A 20,812-nucleotide genomic window follows, 5' to 3' on the forward strand; every position below is an offset into this window, starting at 1 on the left:
AAGATCAGGAAGCCTGTACTTGGGGTACCTCTTAGCTTTCTGTTAGGTATGAGAGGTCTAACTGAATTCATCCTCAAGAATCCTCTGATCAAGGAAGAGACGAGTTGGGTAGGATGGTGGGCAGCTTGGGGAATCCATGAAGAACAGGAACTGGTATTTGGTTCAAAATGCTTGGAAGTCAAAAAGGCCTAAGGTGTAATAGAACGTAACCAATGCAGCAGTTTTGAAAAGTAGTTCCCAGAGGGCAAGATTGAAGGGAGATGCTGGGAGAGGCTAGCAGAATGCTGGATATGTGGAAGGGGTCATAGATTCATGGCAAAATCTGTCACCTCACAGATGACTCACCGCTCGGGAATGTCTGAGGTCCCCTCTGTAACACCCTGTTCTGCAGAAAGAGACTTCTCATCTGGCATCCCGACTTTCTCCAGGAAGCAAAGTGCTGGGTCTGCTCGCATGGCATTGTACCTCTCATACCCTGATCAGGGGCAGAGAAATGTCAGATGATAGGTTAGAACTCCCCAAATCTACCCTGGGCCCTGGACAGCCATTTTTGTTTCGCTTATTAAATGAAAAATAAAACAATCAAAAAACACTATTTAAGATTAATAGAATCCTATCAGATATCCTATCAGAGGAATATCCTTGAGCTAAAGTAGATGCCCTGAGTAGTGCTTGACCAAAAATAAAAGCTTATGCACGTATTCTGTGTCCGTAAAGAGATACAAGGCCTAGATACAACACTTACTCGTTTACTTCTTTTGGACAGCAAAAGTAATCAGGCAAGTTGGTTCTATAGCTTCTTCCCCTCAACCCCCAACTCCGGACAACTTGTTACCTCCTGAACGGGCCCTGTTTTCTGATAGTCCAATACCATCCCATGTGTTAGGAACAGCAATTGAACAAAGTGATGCATGCAGGGGATAAGACACAGGGAGGGCTGCTGTGGTTGTTAATCAGATTAAAACCGACCTATTGCTTCCATAATCATCAACTCAGTATGAAATCCTAATCTACTGGCCAGGGCTTTGGAATTACCTAACCTCACATCCCAAAAGTCAAACACAGGATGAGCATTTTTGATGCAGAAGAGACTCCCAAAAGGAAGCCAAAACCGTGAGATAACATCACTTTTACTGTGATAATCCCAGGCTTGAGAATTTGTTACTATTTTACTAAACCTAATGCCATCTTATAATGAGACAGGATTTGGTCACATACAAGATCCAAATCTATTGTTATAGCAAATTATCTTGGGTGAAACTCCTTCAGGATCGTCAAAACCCTTTCCATGTTGCTCCTAGGAAGCAAGGTCCATTTCTAGCTCTGGAGTACATACACAGAGACCCCCGTGATGGAAAATGCTGTACCTAAAATGAGAGCCAGCATGGGTGCTAGTAACAGACTTTGTTTTACTTTGCTGGGTACTTCACCTCCTTGTTGGCTTCTGTTCTACCATCACTGTTGACGCACTTCTGTCTTCCACCCTGTAGGCAGCACCTGGAACTTGTTCTCTGAGGAGCTGCAGGTACTTTATCTTTTAATCCAAAGTGACTCTTGTGCCATCTCAATGACAGGTGCTGCCCGCATGAGGCATATGGCAGGAGAAACTGCGATGCCTTATGTTCTTTACTCGCTATTCCTCAGGGCGATTACTTGATTACTGTCAGTCACATGTGATTGTGGGCTCCTTAGGAAAAGAACCTGGGTCTGTTTCTTATCAGTACACATTCAGTACCCAGCGTGGGGCCCAACACCGTGCACGCTCGAGAAAAGATTGCAGGAGTCAGCTTTGCCCAGATTCTCTTCCAATGATTGTTGTAGGCAGAGCCATTCATACCCTCTCCCTGTGTCCTACCTCAGCTCACAGGAAAACAAAGGCCCTCCATGCTCCTGCTGCCTTGAGGAAATTCCTGCCGCTAGCTCCACCTGCTGCTCCCCATGAAAAGAGAGGTGCTTCATCCGATAGGTGAGAGGCTGAAAACCTCCTCCACCAGCCCTTTACTACTGAGGACCATGTGTCCTGCCCTCCGGTGCTCTGGGCTCAACAAGGGCATGAAGCAGTTCTTTCAGCAGCCGACTACCTGGGGACGCTTCTGTTGTGCAGCCCTTCTCTGTCTTGTGTGGCTCTCAAGTCTAGAGAGATTTTGCACTCCTATTTCTCAGTGAGCTACGAAGCTGGTGGCAAGGAGGAATGACGGATTCAGTCCCCTAGAAAACCCGACAACCTCCCTGCAGAGTCGCAGGAGCTGGAAGAGCAGTACCAATAAATACATAGTAGATGACAGCCTTTGAGGGTGTGGGCTGCTTGCAGAACATGAACAAAAATACTAAACTCCTTATCTTGATGAACTTTTTAAACACAGGCTGCCCTAGAGGGCTGTAGTCAGTTAACACAACTGACAGCTGTCAGGAGCATCATTCAGAAGAGGTTTGCTACAGGGCCCTTCTTGTTGCAAACAACCAAAGGTTCAGGCAATTCTTCCCCAGGGGTCAGCTTGGAGATGCAACCATGGCTATATCCTTCTAATCTAAGTAGGGTTGTAGCGGGCTATGTCTGGGGCAGACTAAAAGAGCCACAAAACTACAGACAATGAACGGTGTGTGTTTCTTAACAAAGAAAATGGCTGTAGCGCCACAGCTCATACTTAGGCCTCCACAGGATGAAGGCGAGGCAGAGGGCTTCCTGCCAGAAATCCCTGAAAAGTGAACACCAGATGGCTTGGGTGTCTGGAAGCTTGACTGTCAGCTGGTAAGACCTGGTAAGACATGTTATGTGGGCTAAGTTATACAGGGGTCATCAAGGTGTATTCTCCAGATGAGCCTATGCTCATGGAATGTCTGATGGGCATTTGGCCAGGGGCAGGATCCAATGTGGATTCTATAAGACACCAAGGAGGATAAGCACATGAAACCAACCACAAGCATCTGTACAATGTCATCTAGGTAGAACCAATGTTACCATCCAGCTAAAGAGGGCTAGTTCTATGCAGGAGTGAGCCAGGTACACATGTGTGGTTTAGGTCTAGTCCCCCAGCACTGGGTACGGAGGCTGGGTTTTCCCATCTTTATAGTGTGTCTGCTAGTCATTGTATGCCACAATGAGCCACTATAGGCATCGCACACATGCCCTCAGCCCTGATTTTGACAGTGAGTTCACCTCAACTGGCAATCTGGGGGAATCTGAAAGGAGTGGGTGATGCATCATCGTAAGACTGCACGAGTGTGCTCAGGAAACACTTCGGAGTTACTAACTTATACCCTCCCAAACTGTTTCATAGAGCAGAGGAGCATTAGACATGGAAGTTACCTTAGACATCATCTGACTGGCCCTTGAACATTTCCAGTATAAGACTAAGATCAACTGATTAATCCACTACCCTAAGCCTTCATCAGGGACAAAAAAACTAATAGGTATTGTGCCAGCGTTAATTTGCCTTTCCTAAGAGAGAAAGGGTCTTGGCTCCACTTAGAGTCCTGTCTTCTTACACATTCTGAGGTTACCCTGCTAGCCACACCTTTGTAAGGAACTACACTTATCAGCAAAGTATAACGACCTTCTTTATCCCAAACTATCCTTTCCTTAAAGACCTTTTGTAGGACACTGATCTTGCCACACTAGGTCTCTTGTGTTTTGTTTTTGTTTGTTGTTAGCATTGGTCTGGGATATCTTGTTTTACTGTTTACAAGGCAACCTCATTCTATCTTCCACATTTTCTCCTCTTTCGTGTCCGTAATTTATCTCCCATGAACATGTTCTTCCAGCTCTGCATCCTTGGGCCAAAGGGCCTCTTCTTGCCCTCCTTTCCCAGAGGGCTTGTTTCTTTCTTGCGTGTGGGCATTACAAACCCAGTCCCTCTGGTTTGCTGTCCTATCAGTGAACTTCCAGCTCTGGCTTTAAGTAACCTCTTCATTCGGGGATTTTCTTTTATTTGTTTCATGTGTAGCTAGGTGGTTTCACACCGTTGTCAGAATCCACCCAGGCTTTCTGTATGTCTGTGGTGTGTGTGCGCTGGGTTGGAGGAAGGATGGAGGTGAAGCGTGTGGCTGCCACAATGCTGGGACTTCAGGTTGTGAGGTCTTTCCACATCACGTTCTCTCCACCAAGGGTCGGGCAACATACCCTAAAACTACCGCCGATAGGAGACCCAGGGTCAATGGACTTTCCCGCACACTGAGTTCAGATGCTCTGAATCTGCCTGTCTCCAACAACTTGTCTTCCTTTGAGTTCTTTCCAAAATCAGATTAAACCAAGTTTTGGTTGTACTGTGGGTTCCTTGTGCTTAATCGAGAGGTCACTGCTTCTTCATCCCACTGCAGAGGTGAGTTCTGGCCCTGCACTGCCCCAACGAGGAGCCACATGTGGTTATTTAAATTTCAATTAATTACAATTACGTAAAGTTAAAAATATAGTTGCTCAGATGTACCAGTCACATTTCAAGTGCTCAAGAGTCACATGTGGCTGGTGGACCACACAGCGGACAGCACAGAGACAGGTCATTTCCACCATCACAGGCAGCTCTCGCCAACAGCACCGCTGCTCCCACCTAAACCGGCGGTTTGACAAAGGGCCCTCAGCAGCCCTGACCTCCCACTGCAGCACCCAAATCCAAGCGTCGAGGGGATTCCTCATTAAAATATGTACAGGCATGGCTCTTAAGGAAGCGTGGCTGGTTGGCCTCCAGATTTGAGTCCTACTGATGACGGCTGTGTCAGAAAGCGACTTTCCACGGGCAGAGCAGCACTGAATATGTCCTACGCTGGCACGTACCGCCTGGCACTGCCCTAGGCAGTCCACACATAGTGTCTCAAAGAGTCTTCAAACAACCCTCCGGGCAGGCTGTTTCGATACTATCCTCGTGGTACAGGTGAAGAAACAGGTCAGAGAAATTTATGATTTGCTCAAGGTCCCACATTTAGTAAGTGGCAGAGCTGACAGTGAAAGCCAAGTATAACCAACTCTTCCCACTTTGAGTCCTGCTCTCCAGTTTAAGATTTCAGTTACTTCACTGGGCAGGGAAGGGGTCTACCAGCCACAATACAGTGACTATCACATGGTGCTTCCATCATTCACCTTAACCGCTGGCTGAAGGCAAGGGCAGGTGCCTAGGACAGTTCCAGAAGTGAAAAAAGGGGCACTTATTTAGTTTTTTTCCAAGCTACTCAAATACTTCTCTCAGTCCCCTAGACTCTTAGTTACCGTATTTTTAAAAAACGATGTCCATGCCATCTTGTATTCTTAAATTTTTATACCAGTGGGGCAAAAAGATGCACTCCAGGAATACATAGATTATCTAGACTGATCTTAGAATTCTACATACATACGAAAGGTTAAAACCTAACATTTTCCCATTTACTTATTCTTTTACTCAAGCAATGCTGCATGCCTACACGTGCCAGGCATTAGGCTAGACACTGGGACTCTAAGAGTGAAGGAGAATGAGGCAGTCCAAGGTCTGACAGTGTGGACAGGCTCTCTGTAACCACAGCAGCTCTCTGCGAAGCTCCTCACTGATATTATTAATGTTCACCCTATTTTCATGACTCACACGTTCATCTGAGAGGACAGAGGAGAGGTGAGGCTTACTTTCTACCAGAGACGTGCAGCAGGCTATGGAGTTGCTCAGGAAAGGGAGAGCATGCACTGAAATACACACCGTGTTTGAACACGCCTATCAGAAGGGACTTATCGGCCTCAGCATCCCACCAATCCACTGGGATCTCCATGTAGTCGATGTCGGGCAGGGGTACGTCTAGCTCCCTGTGGAAGGAAGGGCATGGGCTCAGAGTTCCTTCAACACAGACAAAAAACAATGCAAGAGCTACTGGCTGAACCCTGATATTAAGCCACACCCCAGTCACATACTGAGAGGCTGAAGTTACAAGGACTCAGAAGGCTGTGGGCTAAGGTTTCTTAAACCAGGACTTTATCACATTCACCCAGTGAGCTATTTCATACATGTACTTGATTTCTAGGCTCTACCTTAGACTGACACAGAACCCTGAAGCACCTCTTGGAGAACTCATCAGTAGGTCTAGGTTGGGGCTTGGGATCCTTATGTGTAATGCCCATCTTCAGTTGGGAACCACAGCAAAAGCCATCAATACATTGGTCAACTGAAGGTAGAACACTCTCCACTTGGCTGAACTCCTACACAATCAAATGTTGGAAAGTGCCCAAATCATCCTGGTTCAACATGTGGAGATCTCAAGCACTGTTTGAGAACAAGACAGTCAGCACTGGTACACGCAGGGAAATAAAGACCGCCTGTTCAGAGGACAGGTCTCACAGTAGCTGGCCTCCTGGCACGTAGGGAACTGACCCCGGGCTGGGTGCAAACACGGGCCTCCTGAAGCACAAGTAGGTTTGTCTGTCTCCATGAATGGGACTATATGGTAGCTCTTTAACACCAAGAGCCACACTGACTTGTTTTACCTGGCAGGGGTGCCTTCAAACGCTTTATCAGCTGCCTCTCCCAGTATTTCAGCTTTTAGGTAGTACAGCATCCGGACTCGCAAAAGGACCCTGTGAAAGGTGAACACATCAATGCAAACGTATCAGAGCCCATGAGCTGCCTATAACCTGCCACCCCCAAGTGGACACATGGAAATTCCGGGCGCTCCCAAGTTATTATGATGTGAAGTAATATATGAGAAAGCACTAGAAAAGCAAAACCCAAGGTATTGATGGCAGATGCTACTGTGATTATCCCCACTTCACATGGAAAAATGTATCTCACCAGCCCTGTAATCACCCTGTAAGCCCTGGAGGGCAGCAGAAACACTGTTTCTCCAGATCCACAAGAGTACACACCACCTCTATGGGGCCATAATGACCTCTAGGGCAGAGGTGCCTTCCAAGAGGCTGGTTACCAGTTTATTGATCTACTGAAGAGCAGGTCATGTTGAATGGTGCTGCTTCCCGTTGCATTTGCATGTGTTAAAAATGGATATTTACAAGTCTTTTTCATGGCAATACTCCCAAACAGTAATCATGCCTTCTCTCCTGAGGTGCTCAGTTCCCTGGATTCTGCTCAGAGCATACTCAAGCTCCAAGGGAGGGCATGCGCCAAACATGTCCGAGACAAGGAAGTAAGCGTTTGTTGGGCAACTACTGTGTGCCCTGCACCATGCTGGGTACTGTGAGGCACAGAGCAAAAGCAAGCCTGTTCTTGAGGAGCCCACAGCAGTCTAACAGTGAAATGAGACCAACCACGAAAGAACTACAGCACAGAAGATGACCCTGGGAGTCGACGTATGCAAAACGGGGTGAAGGTAAGGGTAGGCACAGAGAAGCTGGCCCCATTCAGGGAGAGGCTTCATATTCACGGCTAAACTGCAAAGAAGTTTAGAAGAGTACTTGTAACTTGTACAATACCAGTCAAGACTAAAGGCTAGCTATTAAAAATAAAGGCCTACTTACACAGATAGGGACAGACCTCCATCTAAGTTATTTTAAAAAGAGAAAGAGAAACAGCGCAGAGCACGAATAGTATGTAAAATACACATTATTTTTGGGAGAATAAAAGGAGGATGTACATTCATCTAAGCTGGTCCATGCACAGAGTATCTCTGGAAGAACCCGTTAGCAGTGGCTGCCTCTGGAGGGGGAAATGGGAATTGGAGGTGGGAGGAAAGGTTATTTTTGGCAATTTTTAAAAAACACATAAAGTGCCACTCTGGGCTCGAATAGTAGGTGGCAACACACACAGAATTTTTAGAATGGAAAGAACCCTTATTTTTCTGGTATGCCATTCCTTACCTCAGCTGTCAGTCAACTCAAATAATTTCAAGGTTTATTTTTTTTAAAGCTCAGATAATAAGAGCTCTAAGAATTTACAACAGTCGTTGATCGTTCTACCTTGCTGACAGTGCCTGCTGGCCTCCTCAGTAAGAACTTCAGTGAGGAGGTCTTAGATATGGGAATCCCAGCCTGCTTACATCTAGCCCAATCAGAGGAAGGTTTTCCTGATGATGTAAGATAGAGTGGTCTCTACTTCTTTAAACCGAAACGTGTTGACACTTGGTAGCATCTATGGCATGAGAGAATAGAATTTTAAGTGAACAGTATTCACTTATTCTCCAAATGAGAAAGAAATCAATTCAGAGGACAGATGGGCGGCTCCTCCCCGAGTGAGAGGATAACCCCAGCTGGCATCTAAACTCAAAGGGAAGGAGGACTGGGGCACGTTTGTAACACCCTTACTTCAGCCAGACAAAACCCACCAATGTTTCGGTGGCATTACTGCTCTTTCCTTCATCTCTTTCTTTAAAATAAAACACAACACCACATTTTGTTGATATGAAATACACTTCCAGGAAGTGCACCTTAGATAAACATACAGCTTGATGAATTTCCAAACTGAACACACATGTGAATCCAGGACCCAGATTAGGAAGCAGGGCATGTCACCAGGACTCCCTTCTCATAGCCTGGATCTGAAACAGCTGTTATTTAACTTTTTAAAGTTCTTTTGCTGACAATTTCCTGTCCCTAAATACTATACCACTACTACTACTGAACAATGCTTTGAATACTTATCACATGGCAGCATGTATTAGCTCACTTAATCCAAACAACAATGCTAAGAGATGGAAACTAGTATTACCCTCATTTTCTAGATGGAAACTATTATTATCCTCATTTTCTAGATGAAAGAAAGAAGGCAGAAGGCACAAAGAGGTTAATAATTCACCTGCTCATAAATCCAGGCAGTCCTGACCCCAGACCCTGTCTCAACCTTTATCTGGTATGAGGGTGGCAATAAATTTGCTAACAGAGCCTACAATTCTAGAAGCTCCCAGTCCACTTTTGCTGAAAGAATTCTGCCTGTTCTCCAACGTACCTCAGGGCAAACCAGGACCCAAGATCAAAGGGTGGAAGTTTCAAGGAAGCAGACTTCAGATTCAATACATAGAAGGGTGATTAATTAAAATCTGGTAATTAAATGAGCCTTGCAGAGAAATGGTAAGCTCCCATCGCTAGGAAGGCTCGCGCACAAGCTGCAGACTCCCTGGCAGGGTCCTGCCCCCAGAATTCCCATGCTGAGTGCAAGAGCTGCAAGGTCCCTGCTGGCTCTTGCTGAGCCAGGACTAAAGAGGACAGTTGTCCCCTTTGGATTCAGAATAATAAACAATAGTCAGCATCTCTGAACTCAGATAAATGCTTTACTGCATTCTTTTCTCTTTTTTTTAAAGATTTTATTTTTTTTAACAGTAATCTACATCCAATGCGGGGCTCTAACTCACAACCCCGAGAACAAGAATCGCACACTCCACCGACTGGGCCAGCCAGGGGCCCCTATTGCATGTGTTCTTTGATTCCCAGCATCAGGCACACATTCAGGAAAAGTCTTGGGGATGGCGGTTAGAAATGTTAAGGAATTCCTCAAAGGTCCAAACTGGTTCTGTTCATCAGCTGTGATCATCTCTGCAGGTATCAAGGGAAGTTCTATGCCAACTTCTCCAGCTCAGCCTGTTTTCAGTGCCCCACACCCACATGTGCAGTAAGGAATGGAAGAGCCACACACTGCCGCTGTCACTTAGCAGGGTACAACCCGAGTCCTTCACCTTGCACCTCACTGTTCAGTGAATGTAAGGACTCTGATTCTGTCCCAGCTACAAGTACTGTTATTCTCCTAGCCGGTAAGACTCACAGGCATGAGTTAGCTGCTTTCTATATTCCTCATCACATATTACGGGTTATTCCCTAGTTGTGTCATAGTCGACCCTTTCTCCCCAATTCTACAGTTGGCACCTTTCTCTAGATCCTTATGATCCATACTTACATTACGACAGAACTCTCCTAGATGGCCACTTAGCTCTCGGTTTACCCAGACCATCTCACTGTTGCCAGATAAAGTTTTCTCCCCAAACATCATTTTTTTACTACATGTCTCACTTATTAAAGAAGCATGGCTGCTTAATCTACAAGAGAATCCTCAGCCTGCAGTACAAGATCTCCTAGGAGTCCTCTTAACTAGGCAGCCTCCTCTTTCTGTCTGTCCCCTACATGGTGACTCTGAGTCAGTCCCATGGCACATGCTACCAGGTCCTCTCCCAGGCAGATTCTACCATCAACAGCACGCGCCCTTTAATTCTCAGCTTGAGAACTACTGTCCCAAAGAGCCTGTCCTTCTGTGCACGGTTTTTATTACTGTTTTGGGCACGAGACCTATCTTCAAAGATTTGGAAAGATGAAGGGAAACGGATCAGACTTCATCTGTAAACGGTGAAGAACACAACCTGACAACCACCGCAGGACCATTAGGTTGATGTCACAGGGAAGACACACTAATTTGTAAGTTGACAAACGCTTACTTCTCACTTAACTTAGAAGGTCGTACCCAGAGGTGCGGCAGCAGAGACCTTCTCACTGCCGAGCAGGAGTGCTGGGGAGACATGCCTGCAAGGCCTACGAAGCTGGGCTAGGTGGTTTCCAAGGGTCCTTTTCGTCCTGATAGATACTCCGTATGGTGATGCAAATATCCACGTGCAACTAGTCACTGTTTGGTGGCTGAGTGCCCTCTAACTCCCCAAACTAAACTTCACAAGAGCAGTTTCATTTTCCATCACTCTTTCCTTTGCCCTGCCATCCACCCTGCACGGTGTTGGCCCAGGGATATAAAGGGTAATATCTCAAATGCAAGTCTGTCAAATGCCTGGAGGCCATGAATGGCAACAGCAAATCAGAAGAGGAAGCAACCTGGCATGGGGGAGTGGGGCTGAGAGTAGTGGCCACTAAGGCCAGTCTTCTTCTCTTGCTAATGTGACCTCAGGGGCAGAAGGAGAGAAAGGGAAAGGAGAGGAAGCAGTAAAGTCACAATGTCCTAACTGGATTTTGACAGTCAGGTCAGAAGTCCCCTCAGGGGTATAAGGGGCAATGGTAGAGAGTCCAGGTTCTGGGGGAGAGGAGATGTTGCCAAAGGAGGGATACAGGCTTTATGTGAAGGGATCCCAACCAGTTTAGACCACATACCCTGCCTTTTCAGACCCTGCATGGTGGTACAGGAGCATCAGGTGGTCCCTCACAGCCCCGAGGGGATCCCAGGAGCCTGAACGGTCTGAATGGAACTGCCGCGAAGGATGAGGAGGGGCACACTCACTTGTTGCAGTGCTGTTTGAGGTGTTTCTTATAGCCGTCATCATGCAAGACCACCTCGGGGTTGCAGGTGGCCAGCCAGTCTGCATTCTTCAACTCAGGGAGCAGCAGCTGGTTCTTTGTCTTCTTCCCCTTCCTTCCTCTGGGGACTGGAGCAGACAACCCTGAAACAGACAGGAAGGCCCATGAGCCTAGGCAACTTTAAACATGGGGGCAGAACAGAGTTGGGCTTAGGGTTGCAAGGAGGCAGCCAGGCTGTGCATGGCGGCCCTACGTGACAGACCCCCCTCCTCGGCCCACCAAGTAGTGCTAGTGGTGAGGAGATCTGCCTGGGCTCCAGCTCAGTAAACTCCAGGAATGTTCAGTCAGGCGGTAAGAATTTACTGAGCACCCCATGCAGACTAAGAACATCACCTGCACCCCTCGGGAACTCACAACCCGGCCAGGGAAAAAGGGATGCTCGGTCTGAAACGTGAACGTGAGCAGTGGCCAAGCACAGGGAAGGAGAAACACAGCACAAGAAAAGGCAGAGACAGGTAGAACTGGGGCACAACAGTGACATGCCAGAGAAAAACCACAGCACATGGCGTGACCCCAGTTCCGTGCGGGAAACCCTCGGGATGCTCCAGTCAGCACACAGGATTGGCATGCGGGCCCAACTGTACTCCCGCAAAATACTACAGGCAGCACTGGATCATTCTGAGGGAGAACTGAAGGAAACCTCTTGCTCTTCCACAGCTAACATTCTCAGATAACATCTGAGGAAGAGAAGCCTCCCAAAGCACAGCAACCTGGGCAATGCAGAAGGACGGGAGCACACAGGAGCTGCCACTTCTCAGGCCAGCCCTGCCGCCGCTCACCTGAGTGGTTCTGGAGGGTCTGGGCCTGCCCGTCTTTGGTAGGTGTGATCAGTTCCCAAATGAAGCTCTTGATCTTCTCGTCCCCCTTGTAATGCTTGACACAGTAGACCAGCAGGGCCCGGCAAATCATCTCCATGTCCTTCTCATTCAGATGCCACTTGAACCGCCCGTGGGTCAGGATGTCCTTCCACCGGCCCCAGCTGGGAGTGGAAACACAGAAGGGCGTTGGAGGGAGGAAGGGCCATGTGTGCCCTCAACACTGCAGGACAAACAGGTGCCAGGAGTGCTTCTCATCGTCTGCTGAGTCTGCTAGTCACCCTGAGGGCTTTGCCCTGAAAGGCCTTCAAGGACCACATGCTGTATCACACCGAGGGTCACCGAGGTGACCTGGACCCTGAGAGCTTCATATGGCCACTTGAATGTTAACAAGGGAGGGACAAAACTATTTGGAAAGGGGAATAAATTTGGGATTAAGACAGTCCAGCTGCAGTATTCAAAAGCAATGGTGAGCTCCCAGAAACTAAACCTCGTACTTCAACTAGAACCAGAGCCCTGCACGAATCATGCCCTAACCGCAACATCTGCTGTGCTGACTCCATATATATCCTCGGTGGGGGGAAAGCAGGAAATCAGTACCAGGCAACAAATTAGTAACAGAGATTTGCCGTGACAAGCACATGAGAAAATCATGGCGCGTCTACAATATGGCAGCAGAGCGTACAACAACCGAGGGGGGGCCGTGGGCGAAAAGCACGGTTCTCTCCTGCTCTAACGGGTCCTCCATCAGCCCGGAGCGCTAGAGGTGACTAGAGACACAAACTGGACAAATGTCAGGGGCTGGAAAACAGCAACACACAGTCCAGGCCAATACCCACCCAAAGATGAGCAGGTTCTTCTCTACCCGGAAACACTCGGCTCGGAGGTAGCGCCTGGTTTTGTCATTGAGGCGTCTGGACCTCGTGGGCCTTTCGTCTGAGTCGCTGTCTAGCTCCGAGAACTCCATGAGCTCATCCTCCTCAAAGGAGTTGTAGTGTTTGGTCTGCTTTCTCACTCGAGGCCGGTCGATCACTAAGCTCTCCTAGAAACAGAGAAGAACAGTTGGGGAGAGGACCCTTCTTCGTTCTTCCCCCATCACGATGCATACACACACCCTGTCGCTGGTCCTGGGTCCCGAGGACACATCCGGCAGAGAACCACACCCCAGCCTCGTCCTCCAGCAGGTAAGGCTCTTCCCAGCACACCTGCCGTGTCCACGACAAGCAGAGGGGATTCTCTGAGACTCGCTGGAGTTGGAGTGTTCCCCAAGCCCCCGGCGCCGGCCGCCACCATCTGCTGTTTCTGTAGTCTTTCTAACAGTGCAGGCGGATGGCAGGCAAGGCCCCCCAGCACCCAGAGTGGCGGCTGCTCTTGCCAAGAAGGGCAAGAGTGGGGCACCCCAGCTGTTCTGCCCAGCATGCAGAGGCAGCCTGCGCTCCGGAGACAGGATGAGTCGGACAGTTCCATCTGCTCGGCGACTTTCTCAAGATGCATACATTTCTTGCCACTTCATTCTCTGCCTTCCATGGGCGCTAACTCCTAACCTTTTGTCTTTCACTGAAGACATAATCTCCAGCCCAGGATCTTCAACTCCTTCTGGCAGCTCCCCTACCAGAACCATCACCTCTTTTCCAGTCCCCGCCATTCCTGCTCCTTACCCCTTCACCCCCACACTTCTTCCTAAAGCTTGGCTAAGCTCTGTGTAGCCCAGATACATTGGGGCATCACTCCTGCTTCAGTCACCTTGCTTTCTGCCTTCCATGTTCCAGCTGCTTCTAAACGTCTCTACGACAAGAGCTTTTTCCTCTCCGCCCTCACCCGCCATCCTGTGCACAGAGTAACTTCTGGATTGTCACCTTATAAAACAGGTTTTACTAAACAGGTTACTCAAGGGACTTCAGACTCTTCCTACTAAAGAAAACAGGTTGGACTGAGAAAGCTCTGGGGATGGGACAGAAGAGTTAAGGCTGGGTGTGAGTTACTGCATCAGCTAGATAGGAGCAGGGACTGTCTCCTGAGCTTGTGGGTTCACGAGAGTTCAACATTCACCCAAGAAGACCAGTAGAAAGTGATGTGCGGGCACTCTGGAGTGAGGTGACAGGGCCAGAGATGGAGGGAAGGGAGATGAACATTTCAGGGGTGCCTCCCAACAGGCGAGGCAGGTGTATTCACAAACCTTATCTCCCAACTCTGCAAAGGGGCATCACCACCTCTTTTTGTCACATGTCTTGCTCACTTGTCTCAGTGGGGTCAACTGCCTTGCCCAGAAGAGGCATGCAGTCAGGGGCAGACTGATATCGGACTCCGGTTTCATTCCACAGCTATTCTCTTTCTCATGTTCAGAAGTTAGAAAATTCAAGGTACAGAGAGAATGGAGGAGAGACCAACAAACCCCTTCATCCTGCTTAGCCTCCCCTGGAGTATCTGTCAGAGGTAAAGTTTCTTTCACAGGAAGTGTTGAGGCAGAGGTAAAATAGTCCCTTGCCAAGATGGGATGCTGGCCTGGGTCTGAGGGCTGAACTTGACCTGTGTGGCCAGTTCCAGTTCTAATTGCCTTTGTCGCATTTCCCAGGTGCCCAACAGACTGTAGGTCCCAAGAAGTCATTTTAAAATTGTAACAGTGAGAGGAGCCTGGGTGGCTCAGTTGGTTGAGTGTCCAACTTCAGCTCAGGTCATGATCTCGCAGTTTGTGAGTTTGAGCCCCACACTGGGCTCTGGGCTGACAGCTCAGAGCCTGGAGCCTGCTTCGGATTCTGTGTCTCTCCCTCTCTCTGCCCCTCCCATGCTCATGCTGTTTCTCTGTCTCTCAATAACAAATAAACCTTAAAAAAAAAAAAATTGTAACAGTGAACATTTATCAAGCTCTATGTGTCAAGCATGCTTTAAGTGTGTTACATATAGGATCTCACTTAAGAACTAAGGCTCAGGAGTGAATAATGACTTGAGCCATGTGGGAATTTATGGTCCTACAAGCCACAGCAAAATGTACAATGGAAGAGAACATTCTCAGTACTGTACCTTTTCATTCTTTGCTTCGGTGTCCAATTCAGCTATTTTAGCCCATTTCTGCCAAAAGTTTGGGTCATCTAAGGAAATATCTGTCCTGTTTCCTGAAGCCACAAAGCTAGCCTGTGAAGATAACAGAAGTCAATAAACTGCTCTTGAACACAGTACAAGCTGATAATACCACCTGCATTATTTCAAATTTACCAGAATCCCAAGTATGTTCTTCAATTGCATTTGAAGCCAAAACCCCTAAAAGAGCCTCCCAAATGAATGTGAAAATCTCAAGGCTGTTCTTTTTTTATTTTAAAGATTGGGTAAGGATATTACAATTTCCACCTCCAGGATCATTTTTTGGAACTTAAACTTGGAAGCAGGAAGAATGCCCTGGAACACAATGGCAATGTGTTACTTGGTGTCTAGCTCCCTGCAAAAGGGTTGCTTTGTGAGACTTCCCTAGATGCAATTTTTCTTTCAGTTCACCACTTTCCAAATGTCTGCTTTGGGAAACGCACCGGGGTTGGGCAGTATGAGGTATACTGAGATGACCAGGCACTTATAAAGCACAAAATGTCCTACTGAGGAAGTCCTACATAAGCCACCAAACAGGAGACTCAAACAGGCCACAAAGCTCCCAGAGCCCACGGCCGGAGACACCTGAAAGTGATTTGGTAAGTGGCCTCATCAGTCAAATTTGAAATCCAGTGAGGTGAAGAGCAGGGGAAAGAGGCACCTAGAGTAGCAGCTGGGAATCTAGACTAACATCTTTTCTCATGGAACGAGCAAAAACCCTTGCTTCAGTTTGAGGAATGGAGGGTTCAGCGGAATTTCAGTGCGTGGACAGTGATCACGGGGTGCTCTACAAGGAGATCCAGATGACCATTCAAAGGTTTTGGAGCAGTCTTTGCAAACAGTGAACGGTGCAAACTGTAAACTGAAGTGTCTGTCCTGTCTGCTGGAGATCAGCTCCCACTGGTCAGGAGTGGGGTTTTCTTTCTATAGCTTCTGACTCATTACTCAGAAACCCTCTAAAGAGTCTGTATTTTCTGTCTCACACAAAACCCACGTGTAGACAGATAATCTCAACAGTTTGCATATTGAAAAAACAAAGCCTGGCTGGTGAAGGTCAAAGAACAGTGTTTTGTTTTTGCTCCCATTCCGACACGGACTCTGGAGAAAGGTGCCATACCTTGGCAAAAGTAGATCCTTTCCCTTCAGACTGGATGGTGATGGTGTGGGTTCTCCTCTGCAGAATCTGGTCTATGTCTTCTTCACAGAATTTGGAGCCTTCATCTTCCTCGTCCATCAGGGCTCCATAAGCCCCTTTCCGGAGCAAGTCCTCTACTTCCATTTTTGAGAGCTGTTGTACCTGGACAGGTCACCAAAGGCTACTCACAATGTGGAAAATGCACAGGAGAAAAACAGCCTAAAATCTGGCCTTCATGATCCACTTCCTCCACTAACTGCACATGTCGGAAGACTAAAGATACGGGCCACAAGTTTTAGAAAATTAGAGCCCAGATAAAGATACTCAAGAAAACTATGGGGAGGGCAGACAGATAATCCTCTATAGGGAGCTCTGGAATCAAAGCCAGCACATGACCCAATGGCCCTAACATTCCTCAGGACATTGATTATTATCACATGTCACAAGCTATTGAAATTATGCACCACTGAAGAAGGTATGTTTAATGCTTTAGTTTGAGTCTGTATCTTTAAAAACCTCCAGATGTACTAAACAAGCTACAGAATGATGATTTATTCATTATTAAATAAATACATGAGTATTGGAAATGATGTCATTTCTCAACTAAAGAAAGGGTCCTGTGCCAAGTGTGATCTTCTCAATTGCTTGTTGAAAACAGGAAATGGGAGTTCAAAACACCCTTTCCTGGTTCTAATTAAGAATCTGGTTCTCTCTCTACCAATCACAAGAGGGAGTTCCAGGACTCCCAGCACTGGTGAGCTAAGTATTATACTTAGCAACACATGCATAGCTAAGAGGATACAGAACATCTGGACTGAAGACAACTCATTGGAAGGTTTTAATTCTCAACCTTTGATGCCCTGAGTCCAGAGATTAAGGAGATACTCTGTTTTGTTGGCCTATAACTTAATACAATTTAAGAATCTTAGCTGCATTTTTTATCCCTGTGTAGGGGGGAAAAAGATTTTATTAACTGCCATATTGCAAGCTGCTAACTTATTCATTTTTTTTTTCACTGACCATCATGCATTGAATATCTTTAATATGCCAAGTACTGTTAGGGGCCATGGGTGATACAGATAAAATAGGTTTCATTATACCCTCAGGAAGCTCAAAGTCTGGAGTATGAGATAAGACATGGTGACAATAGATATTCAGAATGTTAAACGTTAAGATCTACGGACTTCTGATGGGCACTGTTAAAAATTCTGCTTACCGAAACGTTACTGCATGCTGGGCAATCCTACCACACCACTGCGCCTACAGATTTGCTTTATCCATCTGTAAAAGCAGAGACCTGACCCTGAATTATCCTCTGCTGTGGGGAATGACTCAACAAAGATGTGCAACCGGATTTAATTTAGTGAAAGTGAATCTTAAAACAGCTGTAAGAAGGGAGACCCCAGAGGGGCCCGGGCTGTGTGGCGAGTGTCCTGGGGTGCTCTGAGCAGGTCCCGTCATACTCACCCCATTGGTGCTGCCCTTTCGGTTTATGTCCTGAAGAACAGCCTTGTCCAGGCCCAGCTTTAGGCTGGCTTTGTCAAACATTTCCCGCTCATAGGAGTTCCGAGTAATGAGACGATACACCTTCACGGCTTTGCTCTGGCCTATCCGGTGACATCGGGCCTGAGCCTGGGAAGGAAGGAAGGTCATACATATCCCGTCACCAGATATAATGACAACAGCCTAAGGAACAGGGAAATGCTTAAATGCCATGTGGCGTGAGTGGCCAGCTCTCACAGTTATGAGTCACGGGACCAATTTTGGAAGAAAATTCACCCAGATGTCGGCTGCCCCTCCAAACTCACTCATTTCTTCACGCATTATTTATTGAGTGACTACCACATGCTGGGATAAAGTGATGAGAAGGACATGACTTCCTACACTCCCCAGCTTGCGGGCTGAGTGCAGCTACTCATTCCCAGGATGCTGTCCTGCTTTCTGGGCAAATGCCTCAGAGCTGGCAACACCAGTTTTTTAACTTTTTCATCTTACTAGAAAGAAATTTTCACACGAAGACCAAAGTAGAGAAAAAGCAGAATGACCTCTTATGGATGACCCATTTTTTTTTTTCAATCTCTACTATGTTCCCACCCTCCAAGACTATTATGAAGCAAATCCTAGGCATCCTATGGTTTCATACTTATGTATTTCAAAAAAAAATTTTTTTACATTTATTTATTTTTGAGAGACAGAGAGAGAGACAGAATGCGAGCAGGGGAGGGGCAGAGCAAGAGAGGGAGACACAGAATCCGAAGCAGGCTCCAGGCTCTAAGCAAGCTGTCAGCACAGAGCCCGATGCGGGGCTCAAACCCACGAACCATGAGATCATGACCTAAGCCAAAGTTGGACGCTTAACTGACTGAGCCACCCAGGTGCTCTCATACTTACGTATTTCAATATATAATTCTTTTTTTTAATCAGTGCTGATTTTTTTAAAGTTTATTTTGTTTTTAGTATTTAAGTTTATTATTTATCTATTTATTTATTTAAAGTTTATTTATTATTTTGAGAGAGAGATAGAGAGATGGATAGAGATAGAGATATGGATAGAGAGCAAGCAGGGGAGGGGCAGAGAGAGAGGGGGAAAGAGAGAGAATCCCAAGCAGGCTCCACACTGTCAGTGCAGAGCCTGACGTGAGGCTTGAGCTCACAAACCGCGAGATCACGACCTGTGTGGAAATCAAGAGTCGGACGCTTAACTGACTGAACCACCCAGACGCCCCTCAATATATAATTCTAAAGATAAGGACTCTTGTAAAATAATGCTGTTGCCACACCTCAAAACATGAACATTGGTACTAACAATCTCATCAACGTCCCAATTTCCCTGCTTATCTCATGTGTATTAATAAGTACGCTTATTTGGATCAGGATGCAAATAGGGCCCATACGTTGTACCGGACTGATAGAGCTCAAGTCTCTCAGATTCTGTAGATATCCCTTGCCTTTGACCTCTCCTTTTTCAAATGCAGGTTTTTTTGTGGAGAGACCAGGTGTCTGTCCTCTAGCTTCTCAGGGCTCACATGTTGCCACCTGTATTCTGGCTGTGGTGTTAAACAAGTTCCTCTGGTCCCTGCATCTCCTCTAAGTAGGTCATTGTTTCTAGACCTATTCAGTGGGCAAAAACAGAAGTGTTTGGGTGTGTATAGTGTATACAATTATGTGCATATACAAGACAAAATATGTCATGAGATCAACTTAATTCAAATTTATAACTATGGGACTTTAACTTCACCAACCACACATCTGTATCTCTTTTTTAACCATGTCAAAAAGCTCAATTCTCAACCACACGAATATCATTATTCATTTGATTTATCCCACAATGTATATAAGAGTCTCAGAAAAACTGTACCACCAGGAACTCCCCAAAACATAATTACTGAGAACAATGCAAGATCTTTGTTTTCCTCCTCTCAGGGCTATATCCCACTAAGTATGCATGCTCCACTTACAATGTTTTAAGTACTACCAGCAGGTAGGTTTCTTTTTCTTTCCCAGTGGTAGGGTCAGCAATTCAGAAACTACTTTCTGTGTAATATAGGATTGAGGAAAGGGGTAAATATAACAGGGGTCAAGGCTTTCATTGTTGAAGAAGGACATTACAAATATGGAAAGAAAAAAAAGTAGACTAGCCGTATGGTGGTGTTTCTACGGAAATAGGTACGGACATGTGTGTGTTTACACGTTATTACACATGTGTATATATACACGTACATATGAATGTATGTTATGTACCTGTGTATTTATATTCTCTGTGTGTATGTACTCTAGCTATATCCACTGAATGGGCCTAGAAGCAATGGCATCACAGCAGCAAAGACCATAACTCCCAGATCTTGGTTTCTAAATATATTCTCCATCAAGACAAAACCAAAGCATGTAAGAGAAATAATTAATTCCAGGACTGGGGGCAGAAAAAACACCGGATGAGTCCCAAACATATTACTATGCCAGAAAATAACGAAGTACTCAAAGAATGATGGAGACACACCAAAATAACACTTCCATCTTGAAGAGGTTTACCACTGGCTAGGCCCAGAACGGTCTGAATATCAAAATAAACATAGTAGTGAAATATAACCCACCAGATAATAATAATAATAAAAGAATCAATGAGTACATAATGACATAACTAAATGGGAGAAAAAGGAAAACTCTATTATAGTAGAATAACTAACAGACATAGAGTAACAAAGTTTAAAAAATCACCACTTTGCAACCAGTCAGCGCTGACTGATACGGGCAAAAATAATCAACGGATACTAAAACCAGTGGGTTAAACTTTGATGAGGAGCAGGAAATTTATATAGTCTCAAAGTATCTTTCCAAAATTGCTTATTAATTTCAAAGGGGAAAATGCCCACTTTTTAGTGTAGACATCTGGTAGATACCACCTTAACTAAGATATCCAAGTACATATTATCAGACAAACAGACATCACGTTCCTCCTGATGTGATATATTGAGAAGGACACATCATTTTGGTGTTATTAGTAAGACTGAATCCTACCCTGAGGAAATACAAACACAAACTGAGGGATAATCTATAAAACAACTGGCCTGTATTCCTTAGAAATAACAAGGTCGTATTGTTCCGTATTCC

The 20,812-nt window shown here is 46.2% G+C and overlaps 1 protein-coding gene across 6 annotated transcripts in view; it reads right to left on the reverse strand.

The window, feature by feature from the left end:
• Window positions 1-20,812, reverse strand: part of CHD6 (chromodomain helicase DNA binding protein 6) — a 206,738-nt gene that overhangs the window by 40,464 nt on the left and 145,462 nt on the right. For all 6 annotated transcript variants that reach the window (XM_086702220.1, XM_086702221.1, XM_086702217.1 and 3 more), the window contains 9 exons: window positions 17,672-17,836; window positions 16,187-16,366; window positions 15,013-15,123; window positions 12,834-13,036; window positions 11,959-12,158; window positions 11,103-11,262; window positions 6,434-6,523; window positions 5,655-5,758; window positions 346-475 (listed from right to left, as the gene is read on the reverse strand). In XM_086702220.1, coding sequence (XP_086558346.1) covers window positions 346-475; window positions 5,655-5,758; window positions 6,434-6,523; window positions 11,103-11,262; window positions 11,959-12,158; window positions 12,834-13,036; window positions 15,013-15,123; window positions 16,187-16,366; window positions 17,672-17,836 — 1,343 coding nt within the window. The remainder of the gene's footprint in view (window positions 1-345; window positions 476-5,654; window positions 5,759-6,433; window positions 6,524-11,102; window positions 11,263-11,958; window positions 12,159-12,833; window positions 13,037-15,012; window positions 15,124-16,186; window positions 16,367-17,671; window positions 17,837-20,812) is intronic.

This window comes from Puma concolor, chromosome A3, assembly GCF_028749965.1.
Source record: "Puma concolor isolate L17-30 chromosome A3, mPumCon1.1.hap2, whole genome shotgun sequence".
Lineage (NCBI taxonomy): Eukaryota > Metazoa > Chordata > Mammalia > Carnivora > Felidae > Puma > Puma concolor.